The 20,028-nt window shown below is 36.5% G+C and overlaps 1 protein-coding gene across 2 annotated transcripts in view; it reads right to left on the bottom strand.

The window, feature by feature from the left end:
* Hook1 (hook microtubule tethering protein 1) overlaps positions 1-20,028 on the bottom strand; it is a 53,609-nt gene that overhangs the window by 26,265 nt on the left and 7,316 nt on the right. For both annotated transcript variants that reach the window (XR_009377599.1, XM_059254548.1), the window contains exons 3-9: positions 15,677-15,749; positions 13,423-13,473; positions 12,361-12,493; positions 9,617-9,684; positions 2,203-2,265; positions 1,193-1,276; positions 267-433 (exon numbers count right to left, since the gene is read on the bottom strand). Coding sequence is in view for 1 of the 2 variants with exons in the window: in XM_059254548.1 (XP_059110531.1) it covers positions 267-433; positions 1,193-1,276; positions 2,203-2,265; positions 9,617-9,684; positions 12,361-12,493; positions 13,423-13,473; positions 15,677-15,749 (639 nt within the window). In the remaining variant the exon portion in view is untranslated. The remainder of the gene's footprint in view (positions 1-266; positions 434-1,192; positions 1,277-2,202; positions 2,266-9,616; positions 9,685-12,360; positions 12,494-13,422; positions 13,474-15,676; positions 15,750-20,028) is intronic.

Raw genomic sequence — 20,028 nt, 5'->3', positions numbered from 1 at the left:
CTCCAAGCCTCTGTGACCCCTCCCGCAACTCTTACTGCCAATGTCTGGCTTCTGTCTTTGAAGTTCTTTGTTTTAATGTACATAGTCTAACTGGTTAATATGACCGATCCCTGTGAGGAAGGCACTGCTTACACCATTTGGTATTTTTGCTAGGTGTACTTTAATCAATGTCCTAAGCATATATAATTCTCAATTATTGACTATTGATAATTATGGCTCTTTAGATATTAGTTTAACAAAACTGTAATTTCTACTAAAAATACTACCTGTAGTTTTCTTCTTGTAATTGTTCTAGTTGTAACTGTGCATGAAAATACTTTTTCGCAACCATTGTATTTGGATCATCGAAAGAGCCATCCAACTGGTCAAGCTTTTCATTCATCATCTCATTCTCGGAAACCAGTGAATTCTTCTCATCTTGAAGTGCAGTCACCTGAGAAATAAGCATCAATAGCAAAACCGCCTCTGAAGAGCTGGGGTTTCTGTATTCTAATTCTGACTGAGGGATGAAACAGTTTGACTAAGAGGTGATTTTTAAGGATTCTTCCAACACCAGAATTCTGAATATAGGAATTTTAGTCAAACAAGAGAAATCAAATCAATGTTTCTAAATGTAAATCTGAAGAACATATAGTTTGAGGTCTAAGCTAATTTTCAGATGTAGTCATTTTCTCGGCCTAAATTCTCATTGAGGTTCACAGCAGAAAATAGCCAGTCACATATTCTGGAGACAAGCATCTGTGGTTAAATAACCAATAAACAAACAAACAAACAAAAAGCCAGCTAGACTGTTTTCAGTTGTACAAGGAAATTGCTCATCTAGTAAAATGATGAAATACATGTAAGTGGGTAATGGTAAAAGAGCTCAGGGGGCTAAAGGGGCTTGTCATCCAAGTCTGTGGGCCTGAGTTCAATCTCACGGTGAAAGGAGAGAACCAAGTCCTGGAAGTTGTCCTCTTCCATTTTTATAACATGCAACTGAATCCTCATGTACTAAATAGCTGAAATTCTGCAGTTGGTATAATGTGTTTCTCAAAGACTAATTAAGCCAACAATTTTCAAAGTAGAGAATAATACTTATAAAACTCCTGCTTAAATGTTACAGAATCATCATTTTAATGTCTCTTCCATGAAATAAAAACCAACCTTCAGAACATGTCACTCTTCTCTCCTCAGGACTCTCTGTCCATACCTGCATATCCAGTTCCTGGCACCTTTGCTTCAGCTCTTCCTTCTCTGCTGTGGCTTCCTGAAGCTCTTCTAATGCCCTTTTAAGCTGAAACAGAAAACATCATTCTCAGTAAACTACATTTAGTGAATCAGAATGATAAATTCTTCTATCAACGTGTGTATACTGATATGAGAAATCATGTTTAAAAATCCTCTGTTAACTAATGAGCCTTCATGTGTTGCCTGAGTGTGACATTTCCATGATCTTACTAATAGTTAGAGATAAGGTCCCACAGAAATGAAATTTTATGAAAATTCTTGGTACATATTTTAAAAGTTATTAGAGATTATAATTTTTTAATTTCATTGCAGAAAATATATAAAAGTATGCTTATACTTAAAATTTCTATCAAAAAATAAATCTGAAATACTCTTTAAGATATCTAATATTATCCCTGGTTGGGGGGTGGGGAGCCAGAGGCCTACAAAAGAAATACCTAAAAATGCATTTGGCCTCTCCTTTCACCCTCTCTCTTTCCCTGGACCACCCTCATCAGGTTACAGAAAGAGAGAAGGAAACTTTATCCTATGTAAAAAGTACTTCACAGGATCCTCACTCTTGGAGCTACTTCTTTAATCTCAACAAAAGGATTAAAATTGTGTGTGTGTGTGTGTGTGTGTGTGTGTGTGTGTGTGTGTGTGTGTTGTGTGTATCAGTATTGAAACCATAATAAAAATTTTAGAGATTTAAAACATTATCTACTGTTTAATAATATAACCATACAGAATGGGCCACATAACTATTACAGGCTACCTGGAATATTTAGTGTCACTGACTCTTGGAACATGATCACAGAAAACACTACCGCTGTCACTACTTCCATACATTAGAAAACATGTATTGATATCCAAGTGGGATCTTACAGCAAATCCTACGGAGGGATCGCTGCACATGAGTTCACCCTTTGTGAAATAACTGGAAGGGGAACCATGTCACTGCTGTCAGCTCTCCTCACACAATGAAAATCTTACCTGCTGCTCTAATTCTCCAATGGTGTCACTTGCAGGAGAGCTCACGATTTCTTTACTCATCAACTAGGAAGTTAAAACAGCAAAGTTAAATACAATTGTGCAATCTTTATGAAAATCTATTTACCTGAAGTATTATAAATTGATTTATATTTAGCTTTCTCTTGTCTTAATTTAATGAACCTTAGAACATTAACCAGATAAAAACTTCATTAGAGTGTGGGAGCCCGTTCTCGGGTTCCTCGTGGCTTTACCCAGCAGGTCCTCATAGAGGATGATTAGGACCACGGGCCTGGGTGCAGGTGTCTGAGATGGTCTGCATTTGGCTGTGCTCGGGGAGGAGGTCTTTTGCTCCACTCCTTGTCGTCTCTATAAAAACCCTGGGGCAGAGACAGTCAGGACCCGTTGGAATAGGTTCCAGGCCCTCTCGAGGCTATCCTTTATTTTCTATCTGTTTATCTCCGCGATACTCTCCGCAATAAATCCTTCTATCTAATATTTCCTGCTGCTCGCACTCAAGAAAACTCTGGGGAACTGTGGGGGTGGTTGGGTAAACGCCCCACAGAATGGCGCCATGAACAGGGACTAAAGAAAAAAGAAAAAAGGGACTAAAGAAAAAAAGGGGGGACTAAAAAAGGGGAGACTAAAGACAAATGAACAGGGACTAAAGACAAAGTAATAGGGACTAAAGATAAAGGAAAATAATAGTTTTATTACAGAGTTTTTGGCGAAAGTGCTGAGTTCAGCCCTGCCAGTGGATAAGGCATGCCGGTGTTATGGAAAATATATATTTTTTATATATATTGAGAGGCAGGGGTTTTATCCTCGAGAGAAAAGGAAAGCGGACTGGAAGGATGTCCGATGCTGCAGCAAAATTCTCTTCTGTCGAAATTTTCTATCTTGTATCCCTTTCTCAATTTCTATCTGTGAAAAATAAGTATAAGGCATAGGGTAGTAATATAGTGTAGGAAAAACTTAGAAGTGTAAGATTGTGTAGGAGAAAATAAGTAAGGCAACTAGACAGAAAAACTCTTCAATTTTCTAACTTTGGGGGCTTTGAATGCAAACTGGGGGAAAAAAATCTTTCTTTGGGCTTTATGGGTAGTAAAAAAGCTCTTTGAGCTTATGGGAAAGAAAGTTTCCTATGGAAGCTTTTGACCTGGGGACAGCTGAAATGCAAAGTCCAAGCGGCAGGAGAAAGTAATTTCTCCCTGAGGCAAAAATGGGGGTGTAAAAAGCCAAAAAGTTTAAAGTTGGGAAGTTTTGGGAAAAGTTGGTCTTTCTCCTGGGGAAAAAAATCTCTTAACTAAAAGCTTTTCTTGGAAAAATTTTGGGGAAAAAAAATCTCTCTAAAAAGCCTTCATCTTTCTCAAAAGCTCTTAAACTTGAAAACTAAAGCCTTTAACTTTCTCAAAAGGGCAAAAATTAGAATCACCTGAAGATATTAGTATGGGGACCACCTGTGATTAGTTCAAAGGGAAAACAACAAACCTCTTAAGATAGCAAAACCTAAGTTCTCTTTCAAGCTTTAAAAATCCTCCCTGCAATGCAGGAGGCAGGGACAAGTTCCTAAAAACCTCTTCTAAGCTCTGTCTCTTCAAGCAAGTAAAAGACAGTGGGTCAGAGTACCCTGAGGGAAATGCTTGGGAGAGTGTGGGTAAAGAGCTATGGAGAGCCCAAAAGGGCGGAAACTTTACCTGAGAAAAGCAAAAAAGCCAAGCTTTTCAGTTATAGCCGAGCTGAGGCATCAAGGGTTTTGTTTCTGAGTGAGCATTTCAGAATGAAAAGGTGCTCCTAACGGTCCTAATGCAAAGATCCCCTGAAGCAATGCAAACTGTTAGCTTTGTATCCTCGCTTCTGACCAAAAACCCAGAGGCCACTGGCCAGCGTCTCTGAGTTGGGGTGCATTTCGGGAATACTAGGGTTCCTGCAGTTGTAAACTTCCTGGAGCACAGAGCTGAGGCAGGAAGGTGCAGGACCCAGGGGAAGATTGCTAATGAACAAACAAAACTAAAGCCAGTGGGAACGGCACAGTTGTCTGCTTTCCTAAAAGTCCCGGGTTGATAGGTCCACAGCTGCAAAAAGAAATCTGAGAAAAGCTTTCCTATCAGAGTAAGGACCTTTCTGGGAAAACAGTAAAGCTGAACTGTGTCTGAAGCGGTTGTGCTGCTGAGTCAGAACGCTGTCTGGGGAAAGAGCCCAGCCAGGGCAGAACAGAACTAGTAAAGCTTTCTTTTCTGTCAGAGAAAGCACCTCTTTGAGAAAAGCTTTGTTTCAACTGACTCCGGTGAGATGAGGGAGTGTAGCCCTGAGGGGTGATTGCCTCTGGCATAAGCTCTGTCCTTGAGTACCCAGACAAACAAATGCAACCCACTGGAGGACTGGGCCAGGTGAAGGCCTGATGAGGCAAAAAACCTGTCCTAATGGGAGTTTAGAAATGGCAAAAACCTCCTTTGTTAGATTTTCAGTCTGTATGCTAACCACACAGACCCCGAAAACAAACGGACAAAAACCCCTACCTTCAGTAGCAGGGAAAGCCGCCACTGTAGTGTCGGAAACTGTTTCTGGGGTAGAGGGGATAAATTGAGACCAAACTGGGAACTGTCTGGGAAGAAGACTCCGAAGAAACAGAAGGGACAGATACCTTCCCAGAAAATACATGACCTGTGAAAAGCTGCTAGAATTTGAGGCAGATTCGGGGGGAGAAAAAAAGCCCCTACCTCCAAAAGCAGCTAGGAGGGGAACAGAACTGCAGACAGATACCTGAAGCTCTGCATCTGGGGAAGGAAGGAACAAGCAAAATGAGATAGATCAGTGGGAGAAAATCTCTCTGAAGGAGCTATGGAAAAGCTGTTATACGTGATCTTGTTTTTCACTGACTGGCTAAGACAAGCCCCTAGGAAAGTTGCTATCAGAAATGCCAGCCTCAACGCCTGCTAATGAGGCAGGTGCGGTTCTGATCTGGGGCCAGTGTCTGATAAAGGAGAAACACCTGTTAAAGCCAGCTGAAGAGAGACCAGAAACCTCCCAATGTCCTATAGTTGAAAATGTAAAATGCTTGTTCAAATCTTCCCTTGCAAAAGCAAAAACTTTGTTCAAACCTCCCGGGCAAGAATTTGTAAGCAAGTCTGGTAAAAAAAAAAAAAAAAAAAAAAAAAAAAAACCAACTTAGAAGTTGACTCTCTAACCCAAAAAGAACTATGGGAAATGAAGTCCAAAAGCTAGCTTGCAATAAGGGACTGATATAAGGGAAATACATTCTGGGAAAGATAGTTTTTCCGCTAAAGATGGCGACATTGCCCTGAAACAATTTTGTCAGCTCGAAAATATGTTCTTGGTAAACTTAAAATATAGCTTTTAAAAGAATAAGGAGGAAAGTCGTCTAAGAGTTTAAGTGTCAGCTCCAATGAAAAATTGAAAGGATATGGAACTAGGTGCTTCGCAGTTTGGGGCTCCATTGGTAAAATGCCTTATTTACCCTAATAGTTGTGCAAAGTTTTTTACGGTAGTCGGATGACAAAAAGCTACCTTTAAGAGCAAACAAGCCACTTTAAAATCCTTAAGAAAGCAAGAGAGAGCAGTTTATACACTGAAAGTTGTCTTAGACTCAGTAGAACAAACTAAAAGTACTGCTGTAATAGAAACATTTGTCTGAATTGAAGCACTTAGGGGAACTACTATAAATTTGGGTGAAGGGACAGCCTCTAGTTAAAAACTGTCTACTACTGATAGTGCATCTCTGCTGGTCCGGAACGGCTGAAAGAACTGGCAACTTTGGAGTGTGGCGTCATCCTGGGAAGGTTATAGTCCCCTAGCAACAACTATCACAATTCTATAACAACAACACTCACTAAATCCCAGTGTTTTATAGCAAAGCTGACTATAAACTCTAAACTTTAGAAATGCTGTACATACTTCCTGTCTAGTTAAGAATCTGTCTAATAGAGATAGTGATAATAATTAAGAGTAAGAAATAGAAAAAGATGAAAATAAGATATGTGAGTTTGTAAAAATTCTCTTGTTAGATCTGTTAAGAAATCTTTAGGTGTTTGCTAAGTTAAAAATATGCTAAAGTAGTTCCATAGTTTCCTTAAGGAGTATAAATAAGTAGATGTATAGAGTTCCTTTAAGCTTGTAAGAAGTAAAGATACTAATTGTAAATGTAAGTTTAAATAAGAAATATGATAAGTATATAAGAAGTAATAAAAAAATATATTTGCTAAAGTAGTTCTATAGTTTCCTTAAGGAGTATAAATAAGTAGATGTTAATACGTTATATGTGAGTTTGTAAAATGTTGAATGTGAGTCTAAATGCTTTGCAAGGCAAAAAAATGTTATATGTGAGTTTGTAAAGTGTAAATGTTAAGTGTGAGTCTATTCTTAATGTATATGGTTGAAAGAACCTGAGACATGGAAGGAAGTGTCCTAGTAGACTGCAAAGTAGGCAGTAGTCTGAGCAGTTTTCAAAAGCTCCAGAAGCCACTAAGAAGCTAAGAATGGCAGACGCGAGAACCAGCACAAGGCATCCGCAGCTGAGATCCGTGGAAAATCGACGCAACACAGAAAAACCTGAGCTAACATCAAAAACGGTGCGGTTTAGAATACTACTATACCTAAAAAAGAGTAAGTTCAGAGACGCTTGTTTGAACAAAAATTGTTAACTGCAAAAAGTTTTGGTTGAAAAAACGTCTCTTCATATTTTGAAGTGAAAGCCTAATACCAGAATTTGTTTGAACTTTTTGAGCTTAAAATGAGATAAAACTACAAAAAGATTTTGGTTATGGATTTCTTCATATTTGGAAGGCTCATACCAGAATTTATCATTTGAATTTTGGGACTTAAGAAATGAAATGAGCAGTAGAGATTTCATTGCAATGGGACAATTTTGAGCTTACTTATAGTAATGACCTAGGAACTGTTTTCTGGAATAGGGTTAAAAATGGAACTGTTTAAATGAAGAAATTTATTATTTCTACCTAGAGTCAAGATGTGTATGCATATATGCTTTATTAATTGGTGATTCATGTATTCTGTGTTAAAAATGCAATTGTTTTGTGGAACTGTTTATGTAAAAATGGAATTACATACAGAACTGGTTTTGTGTTACAAATGGAACTGTTTAAATTGAAAAGTTTGGGTTTTCTACCTAGGCTTGAGATTTTGCTTAAATTATAAAGAAAGGGGGAAGAGTTAATATTCCTTAGTCTAATTTCAAAAGTTGTTTGAGGGATTAATGTCATGTTTTTGTTAGTAAGAAGTGCAAATGGGGTATATTAAGAGACTACTTTTAAAGTGTAAAGAGTTTTATTAAGAAACTGCTTTTGGATGTTTTGCTAAGTTTTCAAAGTGTTAATGGTTAGATTGAGAAGATTGCTTTTCAATATAGGTTTGTAGGAATTGTATGAGTTTGGGTTCTTCTAACTAGGTTTTAGATTTTGTTTAAAAAATTATAAAGAAAAGGAGGAGTTATGAGGTTGAATTATGTTTGCAGAAATTATATTTACCCTATTGATATTAATGCACCCTGGTTTTGTGGAGTTAAGGAATATTTAAGTTTGATATGAATACATCGAAGTTTTTCCTATGTTCTGTTAGCAAGAAAATTCAAATGATTGCGTTAAAGGTGTAAGACGGAGAAAATTGTTAACTATATTTAGCACCATATATGCTAATTCAAATGGTTCTGTTAAGAGTTTGCTTTGAGTTGTAAGACTGAGAGAATTGTGGCTATGTATAGCAATATTTATGTTAACCTGTTAATGGTAATGATGAAGCTAAGGGATTCTTTAAGTTTGTAGCCGCCTTAAGAGTTTTGGCTTAGAAAGGGCTTGAGGCAGCTAAGACTGCTGTAGTCACCTTGGACCTAATTCAAAAGAGAAATGCCATCTTTATCATCCTCTACTCCCATATTGGGAGGTGCAACAGCTATGGAGATTGCTGTAAGCCATTAATAGTTATTTTTTATATATTAAGAAAGGGGGACCTGTGGGAGCCCGTTCTCGGGTTCCTCGTGGCTTTACCCAGCAGGTCCTCATAGAGGATGATTAGGACCATGGGCCTGGGTGCAGGTGTCTGAGATGGTCTGCATTTGGCTGTGCTGGGGAGGAGGTCTTTTGCTCCACCCCTTGGCGTCTCTATAAAAACCCTGGGGCAGAGACAGTCAGGCCCGTTGGAATAGGTTCCAGGCCCTCTCGAGGCTATCCTTTATTTTCTATCTGTTTATCTCCGCGATACTCTCCGCAATAAATCCTTCTATCTAATATTTCCTGCTGCTCGCACTCAAGAAAACTCTGGGGAACTGTGGGGGTGGTTGGGTAAACGCCCCACATTAGAGGTAGAACCAAGTAAGAATGTTCAAGCATATTAATGATAAGATTAAGAATAAATTACAATCCAATTTTTTTTTTGTTTTGTTTTGTTTTGTTTTTTCGAGACAGGGTTTCTCTGTATAGCTTTGTGCCTTTCCTGGGACTCACTTGGTATACAATCCAAGTTTTAGGAGACATTACTGATGATAAACACAAATACATTTTTTAAATAGGGGATTCTTTCATTTCTTCTCTCTTATTCTTTTTCTAGTCAGCATTCTCATGAGGTAGATTAAGCTTGGGATCCTTCTTCAAGAGCAAGGACTATAGGGTATACCATCATGCCCCTCTTAAACAATGACTCATATATCATAAATTAATGCTTTTCACCCAAGATTTATAACTGGAATTAAGAATCAATATTGAACCCTAAGAATTTGATATCCTTCTAGTATATCTGACATAATAATAATCTTAAATTCTTAAATTCGGGTTATTTGACTCCAAAATCTAAAGTCTAAAGTTCTAAACGCACATGATACAGACACACTGAGTTTTCACCCTTCCTAATGCTGCTGCCCTTTAACACAGTTCTTCATGTTGTGGTGACCCCAACCATAAATTTTCATTTCTACTTCATAACTGTAAATTTTTCTACTGTTATAAATTATAATGTAAATATCTGTGTTTCCCAATGGTCTTAGGCAACCCAAGGGCTCACGCCCCACAGCTGAGAACTACTGCACTGGTGTCAGGAACACTGTCCTAGCTGGCAGGAAGAAGAGAGGAAATGGAACATCCCACAAGCAGTAGGGTTGATTACTTTGCTTTTATTAGTAGAGGGTATTGAAAAGAACTTTAAGAGACTGGGGACTTAGATCTGTGGAAGAGCATCTGCCTAGCCATCACTAGAAACTGGGTTCTATGCTGAGCTCCAAATTAAAATAAAAGTACTTTAAAATATCAATTATCAGATGGCTTATAGAATTAGAGGTTCTAAAGTTGGGCTTGAAGGCTTTTAACATTTTTTTAACGGTTAAAAAAATTTACACAGTTTTACATAATTTGGTTCAGGGTTTTCATACGCACGTGAACGTGGTATCACTTACCTCCTGAATTGCAGTCATGACCACATGCTGAACAGATTCTTCCAGGGTCATTATATTTTTAATATGCTCTATAAACAAAAAATTAAGTTTGACATAAAATTTGTTCTATACAATTTAACTACCCAATAACCAAATTGTGAAAATTAATTAAGCATAAATGATCCTTCATGCAATATACTACTTCACTAATATGTCCATTAAAAGCAAGATGAAAATTTTTTACCTTTAGTAATTTAAATTTAGCCAAAGAAGAAACCCTTTAATTTTTCTAAGTAAAAGAAAAATAATACAAGTAACATTAAAACCATTGATAATAACTATCCAATTTTAGATCCAGAAATTATTGTTGTACCATCTGCATCTCAGGAAGGCTTTCAAAGGTATGTGTGCAGCCTCCCACAACACCTGTTCAGCATCCACTAATTCTTGAGATGTTTAAAGCTTTCCAGACACATATAGGAAGTAAAGGTGATTTGTTCAGACAAGAAATGAGGAACCTTAATCAAAGAATGCCTCAAAGACGTGCAGACTTAAGTCCACTTCAACTATACGTTCTTCCCCCAACTACTGTCCTCAAATCCAATACTTCTGTGCTTTACTGATTCTTTTAGACACTCCTGTAAGCTCACCTACCACCCAGGCCCACAGCAGGGTCTTGGGTTGGCCCACCCTAACATCTACCCCACTTGATGGAGCTGGTAAAGGGACTGGTCCTATGGAATGACACCAGCAGGATCTGCAGGACTCAGAGTAGCCACAGGATATCCCAGAGTTTTGGTGAGGGTCCAGTGATGACTGTGTATCAGAAGAGGCCTTGAACCAGACCCACAGTGATTCATTTCAATGAACATTTGCTGGTAAAGCAGATTGGACAAAAGGGTATATACAAAAGGGTATATAAGTGATACACCACTCCCAATGCCACCAGGATGAAGAGGTGTGGGGTTTTTTTGTTTGTTGTGTTCTTGTTTTTGTTTGCTTGCTTTGTTTTTTTAATTTTCTTTTGGGGGGTGCTGCAGAAGTGAGGGGAGAATATGGGTGGACTGGGAGGTAAGTGGAATTAGGGTATATGAAATTCCCAAAGAATCAATAAAGAAATTATGTTTAAAAAAATCTTCCCCTTTGAGAAGGGTATTACAATAACGAAGCCAGTCCTCACTTCAAACCACAAATGTACAGAAGTTGTTTTATTCAACAACTTCATTTCTTGTATTTTTTGTTTTTGTTTTTCCTATTTTCATTCCTTCTGCAGCTCTGAGGATAGAATCCAGCTCTGCATGACAGATGAGAGTTCTACTACTAAACCACATCCTCAGCCCACTAGTAGTTTTTTATTTAACTATACAAACCTAATTGCTAACGCAGACACGTATTTTGAAAGTGAAACTGTTTCTTTGTATGTACTGCTTACTAAACTTTCACTTATATCTCCAGGAACTGAATTTCCTTTCAAAACTATGAAGACAAGAATACTTAATAATGCTTAGGCCTAAATTACGAATGAGATAGTATGTTAAAACTTGCAGGATACAACAAAATCAACACTAGGGAAAATTGTAGCTTGGACTTTCAATCATGGCTTAAAATAGAAGCATGATGAATTTATAAGAAAATGGAAGAATGCAATACTAGAAATTAAATAATACTAAAATGAAATAGAATCAAAGCCAATGTTACTTCTCTGAAAATGAATCACGTCTGAAATTTTGGAAACATAAATTAGGCAAAAATATGCTATAAATAACCAGAAACTAAAAAAGAAGTATTAATCAAAAAAATAAAAGGAACCAAACTGTAACAAAAAGTACTAGATTTTAAAGCTCAATTATTCCTTTTCAAATTCTGAATAGCCAGGAACCTGTATGAGTAAAAATTCTTACTTCTCACAAAAACAAACAAACAAAAAAAACCCCACAATATATAGATCTTTACTGTCCCCCCTGGCACTAAATATAGAAAAAACAATTACATGCCCTCTGAAAAAAGTAACTACTAAATACAGACACTAATAGGAAAGTTTTATGGTTGGGGTGTGTGTGTGTGTTTATAAACTTAAATTGAGTTTATGTTATTTTATATTTCTAGAGCTTGAACTTACTGAATTTATCTATCCTGTATCCTTTCTTGAACATGAAAAAGTCTTTATGAAGGAAGTGCCCTAAGACCAAGCTTTGGTCAAACCACACAGAAGTAGTATCAAAGCTCTTCCCATCTAAGATATACAAGTCGAAGAAGATTCAAGTGTACTCAGTTTACCATTTTTATGACAGTTTATGCTCAGTAGTACAGATTACTATGCTTATATATACTAGTGTAATGCATCAGTTCCATTAATATATGCACTACTCCACTTCTCAAAAACAAACAGTAGACAGGTTTCTTCTAAACAGCACGTATTATTTGAAGAAGTTTAGATTATAATTAGCTGAATATTTTATTATGAAAAATTAAATGAACCTAAAATTCTACCTTATTAACTACCCAGTGTGTCCTAAACACCAGATATCAAACTATTTGAACTAAATATGCTTAATTTAGCCACTGACCACCAGAATACAGGACACTCAAGAGCTGCAGCATATTAATGACAGGGAGGTCTAGAATTTAGATTTAGTTTATTGCAGGGTAATTTCAGCCACACAGTAGTAGGAAGATAACATCTTCCTGTAAAAGTCACCACTGAGGACTAGCAAAGTAGAATGTTTCTAGACAGTGGGTCCCTCAGATGACCACAACTCACTTACCTTGCTTCCTTTCACAGTTGACCGCACAGCCTAGAATAAGCTGAAGCAACCTTCCAAGTTCCACAGGGTCTGAACACTCAGTTATTTGGTTTAAATCAGGGATAAGTTCTTCAGAAATCTGCTGCCCCAAAAACTGAAGAATCAAAATAATAAATTAGACCACTCAGTTAAGTAGTCTACAAAGAATTTTATTATTTAAAAAAAAATAATTTAAAGTAAGTTCATGAAAGAACTCAAATAAATTAAGATATCACAAGTCAGTAATATTGACAAAAACTAAGTAAGCAATATCCTGGCTACTCCTCAATATTCAGAGTCAATTGTATTTGGTTTTTATTTGACCTCACTATCAAAAACAAAAACAAAAACAAACAAAAAAACAAAACAAGGATTTGTTAAGAAGGACCTAGGTTATCTTACTCTAACAAAAATGCTTTCCCAGTAAGTAGTAAACAGGATTATGCTAGCCCAAAATATAAAGGCAATATTATTAATAAAGGTAAAATTATTTATACAACCGGAAGAGAAGTCAGATTATCTGAAGAATATTTGTAATAGTATGTATCACTTAGAGTTACAAAATAATCCACTGCACTTTTACAAATGAAAAACAAATCTAATGGATTTGACTTTTTCTGTCTCTTCCTTATTTTCTTGACACTTCTTATGAAGTTTCTAAGGATTCTGGATGCATAGAGCACCCAGAAAATTCTTATAGCAGTATTAAAACTTTTACAAGGAACTTTCAAGTTTATTTCCGTGACATTAAAAAACAGAAGAAAACTTCTTAAATAACAAAATCAGTTCAAAGGCCACCAATTATTATACAATAAATTCTATTTGTAAAAATAATTTAGAGTATCAAAATGAGAGCTATCTTTTCTTGTTTTTTTTGGAAATCCAATGCATTTAAGCTTTAAACCTCACCATTTCCACAAAAATTCTAAGTGCTCTGAAAGTGGCAATATAATTATTGTAATTATGAATTTCATTACAATATAATGCTATAAACAAGAAGTCAAGCAACTACAATTTTTGTTTAAAATCAGGTATTTCTAGTACCTCATGATAATAACTTGTAATTCCATGGAGGACTTTCTTTAAGTTACTAGCCTGAAGTAGAAAAAAAAGAAAAAATAAATGCTTGTTTCATGTTAATAATGAAAGACATACACAAAGGCGAGAGACAATCACATTCCCAATAAAAAGAAAACATTATCAAATTCCTCACCAAGAAGAGAGAAAAATAAGAAACCTAATAAAAAAATTCAAAATACTCATATGAAATGAAAATATCAGAACTGATAACTGAATTTATTATTATCAATACTGAAAATCATAATCATCCATGGAAACTTAGGGATGCCTCCCTATGTAACTGATGGGAAAATTAAATAGAACATACATAAAATATACACTGCACTATCAGCAAATTTGTCACAAGACATGTTTAGAGAATGAGGATGTATACTGCTTTCAGGTGCACTTGGAGCACTCACTAAGACACAATATATATGAGAAAGCAAGGCTGTCATCTGTCCCAAGAACCCATACAAAGGTGGGAAGGGAGATCAAACTTCCCAAACTTGTTCTCTGACCTCCACACACATGACGTAGCATGTGCACACTCCAAACACACAACATATGCACAATAATAATAAAATATTTTATAATGTATGGAATGTATAAGACAGTGTTTAATATTAGGACAAAAATAGGCCTAACAATTATTATTTAAACCTCTTCAAGAAGCAAGATAAAGAAGAGCATGTGTAAACAATAAAAAGAGAAGTAAATGAGGAAATCAAATAAATAAAAATTTTTAAAATATAAAACTGAAAAATAATATGCTAGATATTTATTAAGGAAAAATACAAAAATTTCCAAAATCAGAAAAGAATGGTAAGACATCATTACAGAAGGCTCAGTGATTAAGAACACTGGCTGCTCTTTTAGAGGACTCTGATTCAATTCCCAGCATCCATGTGACTGCTTACAACTGGTTATAATTCCAGTTCCAGGGGACCCTGATGCTCTCTTCTCACCTCTGCATACATAAATGTCCATGGTACCCATACATTCAGATAAAACTCTCATACATACAAAATAATAAATTTAAAATATTATATATATATATTTGTTCATTAGCATAGTATTATAGTAGTACTATTAAAAACTATATGACATAAATTAAACATCCTTTATGAAACAAACACAGGTCCCACAAGTCACAAGAAACCCAAAAGAAGTAAAGGGACTTAAAAATAGAAAATCATTTGCAGATAAAGTTAAACACCACACACACACAAACACACACACACACACACACACACACACACACACACACACACACACAATTTCCACCATGGAATTTTCCCCCAAAGAAATTAAGTAAAGATTCATGCATAGAGTAAAGTCTAAGTAAAGATTTACTGCTATAGCCTAAACTAGAAATAATTCAAATATCATACCAGATGAATAGCTAAACAAAAACTGCATATCAATGTAGTACACAACAATAAAGACATAATGATTAATACAGGCAACATAGATGAATCTCAAAATCATTATACTGAGTAATTGAAGTCTACATACACAAACAGTGCACTGTTTGGTTGCATTTATACAGAATTCTAGAAATGAGAACTCAAGTGACCCAAAGCAGACCCACGGCCATCAGAAGCCAGTCATTGGGTGAGGATTAACTGAAAAGAGACCAAAGTGTAAGTTCTAGGATGGCAGAAAAGCTTTGTAAATATACATGGTATTTAATCTACGGGTAAACTTGGTCTTCCAGTTACTTTGTTATTGCATGATAACACAAAAGCAAGCTGGGAAGGAAGGGTTTATTGGCTTACAAGTCCTGATCACAATCAATCACTGAGAGAAATCAGGGCAAGAACTCAAACAGCAGGAGAGGCAGAAACCTTGGAGGATAGCTGCTTAATGACTTGCTTTCAAGTTCACATCCACTCAGCTGCTTTCTTAAACCTCCCAGGACCACCTGCCCAGGGGTGGCACTGCCCCCAGTGGGCTGTGCCTGCCCACATCAATCAACAATGAAGAAAATGACCACCAGACATGCTTACAGGCCAATGCTTATGGAGGCATTTCCTTTTCAATTCAGTTTCTGTTCTTCAAGGTAACTCTAGTTTGAGTCAGGTTGACAAAAACTGACTGGCACAATATGTGTTAACTCAAACTGAAAAACGCACTATGAATTAAACTTTTTAAAAAGCACTGAGTTGAGTTCAGTACCACTGTTAAGAGCTCTGCTTGCATCATGTGTCCTCTCCCCACATCCATTTCTGCATACCTTTATTCTCCAGTTGTCTCCAACATCATCTTTAATTCGGCTTAACCAAGAATCGTTGAACCAGGCTACGTCACTAAAACAAAAATATAAAAGCTAAACTTTAGAATGTTTTTGTAACATGAAAAACAAAACTGAATCAAGGTATAAAGTAGTTATAGTTCAAAATCCATCCTTAGTAAGATTAGCAGTAATTTAAATGAAGCCTTTAAATGTTTTGTGATTATAAAATTTTAATTTGGAATTTCCTTCCCACATTGTTATTTAAGTCATTAGCACTCCCAATTAAACAAGCACTTAATAAATATTCTGCAGTAGGCATTCTGCTACCAAGCCTGAAAAAGTACACAGAAATCCAATACTTTGAGGTGTCTACCATACATGGAGCGCTCAATCTGTGTTCATTTAAATATCGTAGTAACTTGGCCAAGGATAAGCTATGATCAATCTCCTTATTTAGGGAACAGAGGAAAAGGGCAAAGTAATTTGCCTCAAGTGACACTGGTACATGGCAAAACCTCAAATTAGTTTATTAGATATGGTTAAATAAAATGTTTAAATGAAGAAATCTACAAAGCTAAATACTAAAGAAAACGTCTGTTTTCATTAAAAATAAAGCTCTATGTTAATACTGAAGATTGAGACAAACGAGTAACATACAAAAATATGATGAATTTAATGGGGTTTTGAACATACAATATAGACAGAGCATATTAACAGACTATACTCTATTTGGAAGCCTTGTCTAAGGGGCTGAGCAAGATCAATATAAAAATTGACTACTCACTGACTTATAGAGAAATAGCTACTAAAGAAGTAAAGAGCACAAATAACTGAAAGAAGAGGTGATAGACACTGAGGCCTAAGTCACCTTTGATCCCTTTGCAAGGCCTCAGGCTCTGAGACAAGTAGACTTGTACTTTACAGATAAACTAATATGGGGTGGGGGACCCTATCCCAGGCCAGATCTTGAAGGAAAAAAAAAAGAAGAGGATGAAAAGGAAACTGAAAGCAGAATATACTGCACTGTGAGAACTCAGATTTCTCTGCTCCAGCTGTTCTGGTACAGAGGGGGTCACTCTGGCTGGGGAAGCAAAATATGGCTTCCCCATTTTCAATTCATTTACTTAAGAGTTCCTAACTGTCCAACTTCTCCTGGTTGCTAAGATTACAGTTACAAAAACAATGTAGTTGAGTGCATGCTGCTAGCCAGGTGTTTATACAAAATGATTCAATGAGTCAAAATTGTCAAAAACTTTCTTTTAATATCAGAGATTAAGTAATATAACGTGCCAGGTATGGCAGGTGTGATGGGTAACTTTATCAGTCAACTTTTCTGGGTCACAATACCAAATATTTGGCCAATCACATCTAAATGCTGCTACAATGACACTTGTAGATACAACTTAGGTAAGCAGGTAAGGAGAGCAGATAACCCTCGGGAAAGTGAGTGGGCCTCTCCCAGTCAAAGGACTGAGGAGGAAGCCAGACTTCCCTGCAGGAAAGAGTAAATCTCAGCAGTAGACTTCCCTCTGACTCTGGTTCTCCACCCTGCTGACCTATTCTGCTCTGCAAGCCTGTACAGGTAAATGAACCAGTCCCTTAAAGTAAACATACACATACTCACACGCACCCCACTCTTGGTACTGCTGCTCTGCAGCCCTGACTACTACACCAATCTCTTCATCGACCTTCCCCTCAAAAATAATCTAAGTTTAGCAGTCTATGCTGCTAATTACCTTCAAAAATTAAATCCACAGATTAACCTATTTTCATTATCTAGTTCTTCCCCAATTCCTCCCCTCTTCTTAAAACTTTCTTGTGTTTCTTTCCATTCCTATCAATTTTAGTCCTAAGAAATACTTCTTTCTCCATAATATCCTTGTTCCTGCCTTCTTACAAGCAAATTCATCCTTCTGGAAGAATTAACATTGAGCTAATCTTCCCACCAGTTAAACCTGATGTTCAACCTCAGAAACTTTGTACTTTTTTTTATACTGGCACATCATCTATATGACTTAATTTTTTATTTTTTTTTACATTTATCAGAACTTGAATGACATTTAAAAAACACCAAAAAGAGAAGATGACAGGAGTTAATGAAGAAAAATACAATCCAATTATTTTCTAACAAAAACTAAGCAAAAATCATTACATTATGTTTAATTCCATCCAGGATGTGTCTTAAAAAATTTTAGCAGCTAACTTGAGGGAATAATTATATTTCTACTTACTAATAAAAAATTGTATTGCCTTCAATCAATGCCCCAAGACTACTGTTGAATGAGAATCTATCAAAAGGACTTAAGGTACTGGATTTCTATTGTTACCATTGAATAAACACTGGCTTTGGAGTCAGACTAAATTAATACAAATCTCAGCCTTACAATTTTATTCATTGACTTCTAAAAGTAGCTTTCTACATCCTCACTCCTCATGGATAAACTGGACATAAAAATAATAAATAATACGGTGTATAAAGAAAAAACTTAAATCAGGCATGAAAAGATGGCTCAGTGCATAAACACATGTGCTTGAGTTCAGATCTGTGGCGTCCATGTAAAAGTTCAGTGCATCAGTACACATCTATAACCCAGTGCTGGGTGTGAAGTGGGGGCAATCCTAGGAACTCACTGCCAATCAGGATAGCCAAAATGGTGAGCTCCAGGTCAGAGACTAGCCTGTTTCAAAACATGAGGTAGAGAATGAGAAAGGAAAATACACATCAACCTCTGGGTTCCATAAGCACACAACAGACAACCGCACAAGCACAGACACACACATACAAATAAGCCATATAATGGGACCTATAATGATATATTTAGTAAATATTCAGATACCGGCTATTATGGTTTATCATTTCACAGCTCAAATACCTGCAAAATGAAAAATGAATGATAAAGGCTAAATATTTCAATTCTGTACCATACTTGTCTTTGCAAAAGACATTCAGTCAGACAATAAAAACCCGCATATATTACGTGGCTGGTCAACTGACAAAGTAGGGGGAGTGGATACATTCTTGGTAGCAGTATGGAGAACCACATTTTCCAAAAAGACATGTTTCAGTTTTAACTTTGTGCCTATAAACGTGACCTTGTTGGGAAAAGATCATATATAGATTTAGAATGGGTCCATAAGACTAGTGTCCTTAAAATGGAACAGATATGGCTGCAAACAGAGAAGCTAAGCAGAGGCACAGTGACCCTAGAAATGCCCAGGACTGCCAGAAACTGGAAAGGGCAAAGAAGATCCTCTCGCGGAAGCTCTGGAGTGAGGACAGCCCACCCAACAGCTTAATTTAGTGTTCTAACTACAGAAACTGTAAGAGAATAGTTTTGTTGGGTTAAGCTATTCAGCCTGTGGCATGTTACAGCAGCCCTAGAGAACTAACACAGTTATAGATAGGTGCATCCCTCCCGCCCCAGTGCACAACTTCTTTTTCCACAACTGCACCTTCTACATGCATTTTTAAAGGAGTGCACATATTATATATCCAAGCTAAAGATAAGAAACTACAGAAGCCATCACTAAGTCAATGGATCCCCATGGCTAATCTTATAGCTTGGACAACTGTTTAAGATCTTATTATATAAATGTATACCTGCCTCAGATAAAATGATTATCTCAAAGGTTGCCTTTTCTTTAAGAAGCAGAATTTATCTACTCACCTTTATTAACAACTTTCATGTGATTTGGTATGAATCATCAGTAAAATTTATTATAAATGTTACCATATACAGTACTTTGAAACAGTCAAAGAAATATAATGAAATTAGTCTTTTTATTAGGATTATGATACTTTGATCCAAATGAGTAAAACTTATTCTTGGAAGTCTTACTGGCCCACATACAAACTTCTAGAAAAGGGTTTAAAAAAACAAAATAAATGTTACTTAGATGATAAGGAGGTTAAAACATCAAAGAGTACAACAAAACAGACAAATTAAAAGTGGGAGATTTTGGGGGACAGGCAGACAGCGTGGACCTATTTTAGGTCACTGATCATTTGTTTAATGAAGAAACCTTTCTTATTAACTAACTTATTTTATTTTCCCTGAAATATAAAAGCTATCCAAAGACAATAACATGCACATGAACAAGGAAAGAGAGAGAGATACAGAGGCAGAGACAGAAAGACAGAGAGAGCAAAAGAGTAAAAATCTGACCGTGGAAAAGAAAGCTATGGAGACATCCATCAGATATCATTTTGACAAAATGCACCTGGTGCTACTCCAAACTGCTGGCAAATCTGGGAGATCAAACAGCCACACACAACACACCAAGGAAAGACCCTATAGCATAAAGCCATTGAGCTCATCAATACAAAGAGAAATGTCGTCTTTGGCAAAGTA

Source organism: Peromyscus eremicus, chromosome 2, assembly GCF_949786415.1.
Source record: "Peromyscus eremicus chromosome 2, PerEre_H2_v1, whole genome shotgun sequence".
Lineage (NCBI taxonomy): Eukaryota > Metazoa > Chordata > Mammalia > Rodentia > Cricetidae > Peromyscus > Peromyscus eremicus.
This window is presented reverse-complemented; position numbering and strand designations above follow the sequence as displayed.